This window comes from Culex pipiens, chromosome 2 (genome assembly GCF_016801865.2).
Source record: "Culex pipiens pallens isolate TS chromosome 2, TS_CPP_V2, whole genome shotgun sequence".
Taxonomy (NCBI): Eukaryota; Metazoa; Arthropoda; class Insecta; order Diptera; family Culicidae; genus Culex; species Culex pipiens.
Genome location: NC_068938.1, coordinates 39,779,321 through 39,791,986, shown reverse-complemented (window position 1 = coordinate 39,791,986; position 12,666 = coordinate 39,779,321). Strand labels below are relative to the sequence as shown.

The following is a 12,666-nucleotide window of genomic DNA, read 5'->3' as shown; positions in this document are numbered from 1 at the left end:
GACAGAATGTTGCTGTTAATTCATTTATTTCTGTGACAGATGTGACAGATCCTTTCAAGTATTGCTCAAGGCAATAACAAAATTTCTAAAATTTAATTTATTTTTCTTTCCAAAACTGTTCAAAGAGTTCTACAGGATTGAAAAAAAAATCAATATTTTCTGATCGATGTAGTGTCTTCAGCAAAGTTGTAGGTATTACTAGGACTTCTCAGAAAAAAAGTTGCACTTAAAAAAGCATTTTTTAAATTCTTTTGTGGATATGTTTTAGATGACACAAAAATGTAATTTTTTGAGCTATGGCACAAGTTAATCAAAATTCATTTGACAGTGTTGTCATTTTTTTCGAAAAATTAATATTTTTTTAATATAGTCTAGAAATTTATTTGAACTAGTGCGTTAAATTTGCCGTCCAGGGAATTCCCAGGATTTTGTAAATTTTCAAAAAAGTTAGAAATGTGGAAAATTCGGCTCAAAAACTTTTTATTTGAGTTCAAATATTAGTCGAGTTTGAAATTTATAGTCTTTCAAGGCATATTCATGAAAAAATCATAGATATATACAAAGATGAATCCATCGATTTTTATCGACTTTTCTGAAGAGAAATCCTATAGAATCGAAAAAAAACTTAAGAAAAAAATGCTCTAAAACCCCTGACGAAATACATATTTCGATTAACCCCGTAAAATGTCATGGTGTCAAACATCAGACTTGCCGATTTTTTTTTATCTAAGTGTTTTCGGTAAAATTAATGCATCGTAAAATTTTTCAATTAATGTTTTTTGATTGTTCGATATTTTCAAACTGTAACATTTGAAATGGCCCAAAACGTTTATTTTCGACAATGTCTGTTTTTTTTAAAGAAACTGGTCTTTCATGATTTGATTAGCTTTTTTGTATGGACAGCTTCCTAAATTGTATGAAAACTTGAACAAAATTGTTTCATTTTCAAAGAATAAGTTTCACCCATTTAAAAAAAATCTAGCAATATTCGTTGCCCGAAGCCTCACGGAACTGCTTAGCTAAGATATCGTTTTTTAAGTGACTTTATCTTTGGAATGAAATAACCAATTCTAAATGTTTTAGGTTATTTCGGCAAAATTTTCTGATCTGAAACTTATATTAATCAAATAATTCTAGATTTTGGCATTTTTTAAAAGATCATTTTGTGGTTTTGAAAACAACAGCAAAGTTAACAAAATTAAATTAAAAAATATGCAAATTTGGTAAACATTTTCAATTTCACTTGCAAATAAAATTAACCCTGTTGTGCTCTGCCCAATTTAAAACACATTCCCATCAATAACTGCGCGAACTAATATCGACAATAAACAACCGCGCTGTACTCGAATGCGGCATGCAATATTTGCTGCTGTTTCGCTCAATTTGTTCGCCGTTCAGTTCAGTTTATCGAACATTCCGGGAGCCACCCCCTAATCCAATTGGAATTCTTCGAGAGAGGCCACTATCGACCTTAATTCTGGACCGTTTTTTTTGGGGTGTGTGAGTTGTATTGCCACCCCCACCCACGATGATTGCATGCAACGCTGACTTTTATCCGTGAAACACGCGATTTTGGGCTGTTTTTTTGTTTGTTTCGAATTTGGCGCGAAAAAATCTCCCACGTTTCGCAATGCCCGCTGACCCTGGCCGGGCGAAAAACTATTTTCACACGAGAGTTCAGCCTGCAAACACGAACCACGTGTCCGGGGCCCGGGGCAATATTTATTTTTCCAATTTGCCAGTGACATGAATTGGACGAGCTTAGTCGAGTTGTTTGTTTTGCGAGATTTTTAAGGGGGGGGTGAGTTTGGAAATATTAGTCAATTAGAAGCTATAAGTTGTGTTATTTGTTTTTTTTTTTTAATTTTATTAGCTTTTGACGAAACGGTTTCATTGATTTACAAGAAAAGGTAAATTCCAATATCCATCACTTGACATCGTTAAATCGCTATAAAAGTAGCCGTTTCCAATTAACATAAGTTAATCAAAAGAAACAGGAATATTCATTCCACCTTGAAACGGTGCAGCACGTCCTGTCTTATATTACAAGTAGAAACACACTCTCCAGCAGAATCTTGGAAGCAATCTAATTTGCATATAAATTGATGTTCTGCTAGGCAGGACGCGACATTTGATGTCAATATACGACTCTCCGAAATGAATTTCTATTTTTTCTCCGTTCAAAGCTCAATTTCCCACAAAAAAAGTTTACATAACATTTCGCAGAAAAGTAAAAACGAAACCACTTGGCGCAAGATTGATTTCGGGTGCAATTCCTTAATATGATTTCTCCTTTTTCACGGAGCTGTTTCGATAGCATTGGTTATGCGGCTCCCCAGAATTTAAATAAGAGCATTATTTTTCCATTCCCGAAAAAAATATCCCCAGTGTGCGGCTGGACATTCCTAGGGACATTCACCAAACACAACAAAAAATCACCAACAACCCGGGTAGGGGTTTTGGAAAGAGTTCTAAATGGAGTCATTACCAACCAGAATTGGCTCCTTGGGAAATAAATAAATGGCTTTAAATAAATTTTCGTCCACGATTTTTCCGACCTGGACCGTCGGGGATCGCACACTGTGAATTCGAAGGAAGGAAGCCGCCGATTTGGGTGCGAGTGTGGTTTTCTTTTGTGATTTTCTGAGGAGGGCTGATGGAGTGCATAAGTACAGGGAACACGTGAAAAATTGTCATCGATTTTCGAAATGTAAGCATTGAAAAAAGTTTTTTATGTTATTATTTTGGATAATTTTAAATATCATTCAAAAAAGAAATCCTACTATTGTTTTCTGTTTTGAACATCGGCAAAAAAAAAACTAAGATTTTGTGCAATCAAATTTGGTTTTTATATCTGGAGTTTTTTTTTGAAACGGTCCAATAAACCAAATTTCCAGTTTTTGCTTTTTGAGTGTTTTTGAAACCGCCTTGACTCAGGGGTATTAAAAAATACCCAAAAAGCAAAAACTGAAAATTTGGTTTATTGGACCTTTTCAAAAACAAAACTCCAGATATGTATTTTGAAACAAATTTGCTATATTTTCGAATCAAAAGCACTCGGCTAGTCAAAATGAACTAGATCCAAAAATAGTAACCAAAAATCACGAATATTTTGAAAAAATATTGAACAAATGTTTTGTACTGAATTATTATTTTTTCAACCTTATAGTTTACGACTATTTACTAAAACGTTTTTGGAACGAAATGCAAGAATGAATTATATTTAGTGTCTTAATTAATAAAATAATGAATAACTTTATCATCTTGTTCTAAAAGAACAGTTTCAAATTTTATTTCAAGAATGTCAGTTAACTGTGCTCAGAATTTGCTAGTTTTTAATTACAATCTTCGCCCTATTTTAAAAATATCTCAATGTACTTCCAAAAATATTTATAAATTTTTGACTGTTATTTAGAAGCAAATAATTTCCAGAGATTTATTTCAAGTCTTTCTATATTTTTTTTATTAAAACATATTTTGTAAGACAGAATGAAAAATCAAGGTTATATTTAAAAGCTTATTTTTCTACGGAATCGGTCGACTTCATATAAATTTATTTTTAATTTTTTTTAATTGGCTTAAACTTTTTCGAGAAGCTTACTCATAACCAAAGAAGACATTTTGCATCATTGCAATGCATTTGTTAGTATATAAAAGACCTCATAAAATTTTGGGAGCGGTCCATTCAAAAATCGTATTTTAAAATTCTAAAAATATGGTGTCTTCTGCAAATTTGTATGTGCTGAGGTTGGTTTCTACTCTAAATGAACCGGATTTTAATCAACTTTTTGTTTAATAGAGAGTTAATTTCCCAAAAACCGAATTTTTAATCAAACATTGATATTATTAAAATAAACAAAAAAAAATCAGATTTTTACCTGGAATAAACCCTCAAATGTAAATAACATGAATACTGTACATTTATCGAAATACGAAGGAGTGAAAGTACGTTTCGATGGCTATTTAAATTCTGCATTTAAAAATTGCTTCTGAAAATATTGTATGTTACCTGCATTTTCGATAGACAACCCGCTACTGACCGTGTTCAGGAGGTCATTTTGAGCAATTTTTGTTCTACAAAAAACTTAACTTCTCTTGTTTTCTATTTAGGCTTTGTCTGGAACACTACAAAAATTACTGCATCATTCAATTTATTTAAAATATAAGAAATGTTAGTAAAAAAACACAGCCAAAGTTGACCCCAAACATTTCATTTTCAAAAACATTGGCAAAGTCACATAAAACAAGTCAAACTTCCAACCCTAAAATATTATAAAGAGTTCTTCTTTCCAATGCCTTTTAAAGATCAAAAAATGACTGAATAATTATTTTTTGGTGACCCGTCTAGAGGCGGGGTTGGGTTGTAGAGGGTTCAAAAAAAAAAAACATTCTACCTTCCTCACAAATCAATAGCAAAAGCTTCTTGATTGTTTTTGCATGGATAGAAATCCTGTTACACAGAAAAAAAAGTTGAATTTTGGAATGTTGAAAATTTGGTAGGTTGAATATTACCTCTTTATTTGTGTAATATTACATAAAAAATGTGTAAAAATGTGAACCTGATGAATATTCATCAAAAACTGATGAAAATTCATCATTTTCTGGGGTAAAATTTATCATTTATTTTGCCACAAAATCTGTCACCATTTCCTGATGAATATTACCATCATTTTAAACGAAACGAAAACATTAAAACGAAATCGAAATAGTAGTTTATGCAACAAGTTGCAAAAAGAGGATTTTTTCAGCACGAGTCGTACATTTATCTAACGAGGTTCACCGAGTTGGATAAATACGAAGAGTGCTGAAAAAATCAAGTTTTGCAACGAGTTCCATACAACATTTTTTGCAATTCCAAAAAACACACACTGAGTGAAATTTTAAGTCAAATTTTCATGTATTTTGTCAATAAATCTATTAAATCAAAAAAAAAAAGTTGAAAGTGTTACTTTTCGAAACAAGTGCTGTAAAGTTCAACTTTTCAGCACCCATTTGAGTTCTGAAAAGTAAAACTTTTCAGCATTCATTTTGAAAAGTGTTGCTATTCGATTCTGTTATTTTTGGAACAGAAAAGTAGGCTATTTCGTCGTTCAAGAATTTCAGGAAAAGTGAGTAGTTTCACGATGGAATTGCAAAATTAAATATTACGTTATTGGAAACATTTTTTTTTACAAATTCGACAGCTAAATTTACCGGATTAGCTCACATGAATGTTTGCAGGAGAAATCGTACCGATAAACTGCAAATGGTTAAAATTCAAGGTGTTGATTTACGATACCGAAATGTTTTAAAGGCAAAAAAATAGTTAGTTTGCAAAATTATTGAACAAATAAACAAAACTTTATAATTTTCTATTCTAAGCTATAGCACCCGAAGCTGGATCAAATGTAAAAAATCCCGACAACATTCGTTCAGCCAAGCCGAGAAAATCAAGTATATATTTTGATTGACATCCCAATAAAAAAATACAAACGAAATTTATGGTTTTCGTGTAAAATATATATAAAATGATATTTTGATCCTCAAATTTGAAGCCAATTGATCTTCTGATTTGAAGCCGAGAGACATAACCATCAAGTATGATTTATCAGTAAATTTCGGATTTATGCGATTTTCACCAATCTAAACTTTGATGTGTTTTTGACAAATGGTTTTATATTTTTAATAAATAAATCAATTTAACAATATACCAATGTTTTAAATAGCATTAAAAATGCTCCGTTTATTGAATCGTAAAAAATACTTAAAATTAATCCAAAATAAATATACCTAGACTGCCCGCGATCGCATGAATGTCCCATATGCATTTTCATCGTTTTTGAGTTAATGATGCAGTTTGGTTCAAAATCGTGTGCTCTTTCAGAAAAGCATATAACATCCAGTACTTTGTTCTAGAAATCAGGAGGAAATTCAGTTTTTTCATGAAAACTTATCACGTAGCCTTATGTGTGGGACAAACTTCAAATCCGTTTTTCACAGCATGCTGTTTTTGCATATGGGACATTTATTCGAACATGGGCAGTAGAGTGATAGCAATTACTGACAGAAAATTTCTAATTTTAATTTCTAAGGCAACGTTACACACTTGAAAATGCTGTCATCTCAAAATCCATCGTTTTCTGTACATAGTTTTCCAGCGCACTTTTCACTGGTTCGCGGAAAATCCTTTTTGTGTTCCTCTGCCATTATTCAGCCACTCGGTTTGCATAACCATTTCCAAACCGCATGCAGTGCTAAAGGTATTTTTTTTTCGTTCCCGTCTCCGTACAACCAAGTTTATTTGTTAGCAACCCACCGTGAGCAAGTGAAGAAAAAAAAAACAGTGACGCTTCTGTACTGCCCAGCACACGAATGCTGTTTTGAATTATTTTATTCCGAGTGTGGTTAAAAGAAACGACAAACAGTGAGCAATGATTTAAAATCCTCTTAGAAGAGTATTTTGGGAGGAAAAAAAAGTGTCTACCAATTTGCAATTTCCCAGAGGTTTTCCTTCCATTTGGTGAAAAAATCACCGCAAGTAAATGCGAAAAATTTGTTCCACTTCGCTGGCAAAAGGAGGCCCCCAGCCGGGAATGACTTTTCCTTCCGAGGGGAGTCAATTACTCTTTTCGAGCCCCAAAACTGACTTGTCCCGCCAGAAAATGAACGAGGACTTCTTTTCGCCCACTCAATCCCAAACATGGAAGTGAAAATCCGGCCAAATGGATTTCCCAGCCATTTTTCCTCTCTCTCTCTTGTGGGGAGCTAATTTAAGCGAAACTGATTTGATTGGCGCATCCCAAGAAGGGAAAAATGAGGGGGGAAATCGAAAGGCGTTAACTTGATTCTTGCCCTGCTTCAAAAAAAGTGGGAGGAAAGGGGAGGCTCACTTTTCGACAGTTGAAATGGATTTTTATTTTCCGGGTGAAAAGCTGGGCAAAAGAAAGAATAAAGGGGCGGTTGGGAGAGTGGGTGGGTGCACATCGACAATCATTTGGGCAAAGTGAAAAATGAGCATATCAATAAATGTCAATCTTTCGACAAAGACGGGTGCTTGCGGGAATTTGGTAAATTTTTATCCGGAGTGTGAGATTTGAGAACAGCAATATTGTTGGAATGGAATACATCACGTGTAATGAATGTTGACGTTCAATTTGAGGGCTTAATTTTGGTATGATTGCTTCATTTCAAATCAATGTTGAATGTTTGATTTCCTGTGTTTTTATTTTTTGGTAATGATTAATTCGCAAACATCATCATTGGACAAATATATTAAAACACTTGAAATACTTTGAAAAGTAAACTTATTATTAACTTCAATTTTAGTTTTATTCTCTGCCATGAGTTAACACAAATCTTTATACATAAAAACTTATAACCGATCAATTTCAAAATCAGAAATTTTCCATCCCAAATTTTCCACCACCAAAACGAGCTTTTCCACACCATTTGCGCCACCGCTCGTGCTAAATTGACTGTAGCGCGATATGTGAAAAAAAGTTGTCTTCTTTCCAAAAAATATGCCCCAAAAAATCAGCATACCGCACACCTTGTCGGTCGCATTAGTCAAACAAAGAAAAGTGAAAGTCAAGCATAACCTCGGCACATCAGCCGGCAGGGTTGATGATATTCATGGGATTTGTCAGCATCCAAAATCACCTTGCCTGCTTAAGGGGAGTGGAATCGCTTAAGGGTGGTGCGGCGAGAGGTGATTGAATTTATATGCGAAATTTTGGGCAGATCAGCTCGTTTGTGCGGAATAGGTTTATTAGACCTTGGCATCAACGCTCTGGGGGGAACGGAAAATTCCAAGCTGAATGGAATAAATGGCTCTCTTTTCGTCCTCAGATTTGCACCGAACAGAGAGTGCGGGCCAAATTTATCGCAAACAGATTATTCCATTTATGACTTTGTGTCAAGTTTTTTGGGGAGATGTGTTTCCATTCCATTGGAGGAGGATTCGGACGACAAGTCGGAGCATAACTTTTCAATTTCAGTCCTCCCGGAGGACCTGTCCGTTCAACAGATGTCCATCCGAGTTGGATACGGGACGAAGCAGTGGAAAACTTTGTTCAACGTTGATGTTTTTGGGAATGATCAACTCTGGGCAACTACAGGGCAATTAACTTCGATGTGGTGTAAGGATTTGCGAAAATTTGTAAATTGATTCGTTATAGAAAAGTTTATTTCATAATTGCATTCCGCTTCATTCGGCATTCACAGAATTGATTCAGAACTGCCCCCATCCGAAGAAACCGGCAACGAGTTCCACGAACTTGTCAACGTCGATTCCGTGCTCACGCAGCTTGGCGAACAGCGACTGGACCTCCTTGGAGTTCTGTGGAATAATACTCATTAGAAGTTCTACTTAGCTACAGAAAGTGTGTCAACTCACGTTGTAGAAGTCGACCAACTTCTGGAAGTCAGCGTGACGCAGCTTCTCGTACAGAGCCTTGAACTCCGGGCTGGTCTTCAGCTTGTCCTCGAACAGGGCCTTGATTTCCTCCTTGGGCAGCAGGGCCAGGGCTTCGTCCAGGAATCCGCTGAGGCCTCCGGTTTTGACTGTAATGGAAAGTTTAAAATTTAAATCTGCCACTACACAAGAAAGATCTCAAAACTCACTGCTTCGAACGGCCCGCACAGGCTTGACGTGGTTCAGTCCGAAAACGTCCGCGACGACGTTCAACCAGTTGTACACGTCCAGACCGGCATCGTGCAGATACTTGAGCAGTTCCTTGATCTCCTTCAGCGCGAACAGCTGATCCCAGATGGTGGAGAACTCCTCACCCTGCAGGTACTCGAAGGCGTGCTGGACCTCCTTGTCGTTTTGGAAGTAATCGAGGGCCAACGCCACGAACTTGTCCACCGGGACCAGCGCCAGGAAGTCCTGGAGGTCCTCGTTGAGACCACGGGGGGTCTCCGGGATTGAGGAGGCAGCGGCGAAGGCCACCAGGGTAGCTACTACGGAGATGGTCTTCATGGTTGTCGGATGAGTTGATTGGAACTGATGGCTTGATTAGGCTCGCTGAGCGCTTTTATAGCTCGAATTTGTTCAAGATAACGATGGTCCTGATCAAAGTTTGAGCAGTCAAGTACTTGTTTGTGTTGATGACCACTTCATGAAATCTGATTACAGTTTCAAGAGTACTCCATAGTGCAATGAGTGGTGAGTCTACAAACTATCTTATTATTCATGCATGTGAACTCCCAAAGTCTCATGCCCACTTGGTAACCAACCCCGACGTGGAAGGGAACAAACATTTATTTCCAACTTCCGGTTGACATTTCCGGCAAGTGTACAAAAGTCAGCCCTACACGAACAACAGCTGGATGCAACATCCAATGGCCGGAAAAACAGACAAAAGTTTTCGCACTCGCCTCCCCACCAGGGCCAGAGATATCATTGTTTTGTGATTTGAGCCAAAAACGATAAAACCTTCCGGGGGAGGTGTCCAACTCCCACTACGGAATGGAACCATCTGGGCCGAAAGTCCGGTACCCGGGACGGACGGACAATAATTCGAAATCATTTAAAATGTTTCAACCTTTTTCCCCCCGGTTTCCTACCCCTTTCGTTTCTTCAGGATGCATTCCCCAAAAGTCATTTACACAAATCTGTTCAGTTTTTGAGGGGGGATGGCGAACCGTTATCCGGGGAGGGTCGTAAATGCAATAAGTTGTTTGCGATAAATGGGGGTTTTCCAGTCGTCGCGCAGTCGTTTGTCCAAGGGTAGAAAAACTTTGGCAAAGGGAGCAGCAACACAGAAAAAAAGTTTGCTCGTCCGTGAAAAGTGTCTTCCCAAGTAACAAATGATATGCTTAGTATTCTTATAAGTTTTTATTAAAGTTTTAAAAAGTGCAATAAAGTATTACTAAAGCTTTGATTAAAACCAACTTGTTTTATGGTCACAAAACTTAATAATAGTTTCAAGATTTCTTCAAGATAATGTGAAGAATTTTATACTAGGTATTAATTTGGTTTTATTCCTTACACTTAAAACTATCTTGAAGAGGTTGTTTTATTGCTAAATGACTTTAACGAAGTCTGCCTTAAATCAGTCCCGTCTTAAAAGAGCATTTTTACAATCCTGTAAGATTTAAACTGTCAGTATCTCTGCAACTTCGTTCTGTGCAGAACGTGAAGCTGTTCCCTAATTGTTATTCAGTTAGATTATTCATTGTTACGTTCAAGGTGTAATAAAAATTGCTTTTTGTTGTTTCTTATTGTGTTTTAGTTTTGATGAAAAGAATAATATATAATATTTTCCTGAAATAGTTATTACTGTTGTGTGCCTTGGAATTGGCTCCAAAAAAGTGCTTTTAAAGATTTAGTGAATTTTTATTTCACCTGTCTAAACACATCCGACTCTGCCTGCGGTTCTTACATTGTGGGAAATAATTCTATATTAAAAAATAATAATATGAATTTATTTCCTATAAAGTGTGCTTGGTTGATAGTTTTTGGGGAACACTTCTGGAGCGTCATTTGGAAAGGTCGCATAAGCATTTTGATAGCTGGAACTGTTTTGCAAATTCTGAAACAACAGGTAACTATTTACCAAAACCCGTAATGTTAAAAGGTAACCGGGAAGCAAGCTTTTGTTTTGTGAAAATGTTACCTTTTGTATCGAAACTTGTAGAATAGTTCCGGCAGTCAAAATGCTTATCCGCCATTTTCTCGTGTTGCTACATGTCTGCAGAATATTGAGATTTAACAAGGACTGGCATAAATACTTAAGGTATTCAAAAGGCTATCCATAAAACTTTATAATCGTAAATTAGTCTTCGATAAAACCCATCAGATCTAGTTTTGTGTATTGTTACGCCCAATAATTGACAGTTGCGCTCAAGGTGTCATTTGTGCTATTGTTGCAGTTTTTTGTATTTTTTTGTGAATAACTATTTCAATCAATAATATGGTCTTTTTGTACTGTCTACTTGTGTAAGTGAAGGGAAAAGAAAAAAAAACTGCGGTAAATGTTGTGACGATCACTTAACAACAGTGAAATTAAGGACAGTGTTTATAAAGCTACACGAATAATGTTGCGTCAGTTGGTTCTTCATTAAGTGATCTTATGTGTGTTCATGCTGTGTGTTTTTTGAATGAATAAATATCGTTAAAAAGCAAAAAAAACCTTTCTGTTTTTTATTCAGTTATTTTGAAATTCAATTTCTCCACCAACGAAGGCGATCTACTTGCAGCTGAAAAAGTTGCATGTGCTACGGTCCCGCCATGTGCGATATAATCTTGTAGAAAACCAAGATAAAACGTTTTGGTTCTGATTAAAGCCCTTATAAGTCTTTTATAAATCTGGTATGTTCTGGCTAGTTTTGGGGCAGAACTGCTCAAGAATGAATAGATTTAAAATATATTTAATCAAGAGCATTTATACTTATCAAATTTCGCCATATTGCTAAAAGAAGCAAGGGACAAAAAAACGCAGCCATATTGAATTTGGAAGCAACAACAAGCAAAAATTATTAGTTTTTGAAAAAATCTCAACTTTTTTTCAGGGAATTGAAAGTGCTCACACTAATTTTTCGAGCTATCTTTGAAAATTGGTCGATGATTTTTTTTGGCATAACTGTTGTGGCTTATTATAAGTATAAACTTCAACAAATATTTCTTAGTTACAATAAATAATAATACCAAATTATTATCATCTGCCATCAGTCATTGTATTTGCGTGTAAGAATAATTTATTTTAATCAAGTAAATTTGTATGTCATTCCCTCTGATATACAACCTTTTGGTTTTACTGCAAAACAAATAAATAAATACTTCATGCTCTGATATAGCATTCAAGAATAATTACAGACTTCAAGAAAACCTTTTTCCAAGCCAAGCAGTTTTAATCTTGTTTAGAAGAACTCTATAATGTATTTATAAAGCACACATTAAAACTGGTATGTTTTAACATGCTCCTCAAAAATACTCTTGATAACCTCCTAAAATAGTCCATTTTGGATTTAATGTTGATTTAACTGGTATTTAACTCAGCATGTAGGACCATAAAGCCTTTCATTTGAATTTTCTTAAGAATTCTACAGAAACTCTTTGAGACTATTACAAAACTGAAATAGTTACTTGGGTTTTCAGTTCGCCAAAGAGAAGACGGAGATTGAAACGAAATCACGGGGATAGTGGCCACATGTGGTCCATCGAACAACTTCTGCACTGCAAACGAGTAAATCGCTTGACTTTTTGGAAAGTTTGAAATTTCCCCAAATTGCACCATAAGGTGGAAAATGAGGATAATGGAGCAATTGAAATCGATCAGGGGAGAAATTCAAAGTAATTCATGCTGTACACTTCTGGAAAGTGCACTTACCAGAAAACAGAAAAGGTACAATGACGCACTAAATGAACCAATCGAACCCGAAAAGAGTTTGAAACGAGCCCTTTCGGAAACAATTGCACTGTGAGGCCGTACTTAACCAACTTTTTCCTTATTATCCGGAAACAGATTTTCCTCTCGTGTCATTTTTTTTTCTTAGCACATTTTGCTGCTGAGAGCCTAACGATACTCATTTTTTTGCTTTCCTCAACGCACCAGATGGTCCGCACCCTAAGGTAAGGTATCTTTGTAGGTTTTTTTTTCTTTCCTAAAAAAATCTGGGAGATGGATGCTGCATGCAATGGGGAGTCTTCTGGCATTCACCAAGCAGACTGTTAGAAGGGCTGAA

The 12,666-nt window shown here is 35.7% G+C and overlaps 1 protein-coding gene across 1 annotated transcript; it reads right to left on the bottom strand.

Annotated features, from left to right (window-relative positions):
• Positions 1 to 8,142: 8,142 nt before the first annotated feature.
• LOC120420422 (protein G12-like) lies at positions 8,143 to 9,207 on the bottom strand. The gene is made up of 3 exons (XM_039583444.2): positions 8,602 to 9,207; positions 8,375 to 8,541; positions 8,143 to 8,317 (listed from the first exon to the last, which is right to left on the bottom strand). The coding sequence occupies exons 1-3, from the start codon at positions 8,957 to 8,959 to the stop codon at positions 8,210 to 8,212; spliced, it is 633 nt and encodes a 210-aa protein (XP_039439378.1). The 5' UTR covers positions 8,960 to 9,207; the 3' UTR covers positions 8,143 to 8,209.
• Positions 9,208 to 12,666: the final 3,459 nt, after the last annotated feature.

Excerpts from the sequence above, each read along its gene's own strand:
- LOC120420422 (XM_039583444.2), bottom strand. The coding sequence starts at position 8,959 with ATGAAGACCATCTCCGTAGTAGCTACCCTGGTGGCCTTCGCCGCTGCC. Across the intron at positions 8,542-8,601 it reads TGTGCGGGCCGTTCGAAGCA|TCAAAACCGGAGGCCTCAGC; the intron begins GTGAGTTTTGAG and ends TTTCCATTACAG. Across the intron at positions 8,318-8,374 it reads AGTTGGTCGACTTCTACAAC|AACTCCAAGGAGGTCCAGTC; the intron begins GTGAGTTGACAC and ends ATTATTCCACAG.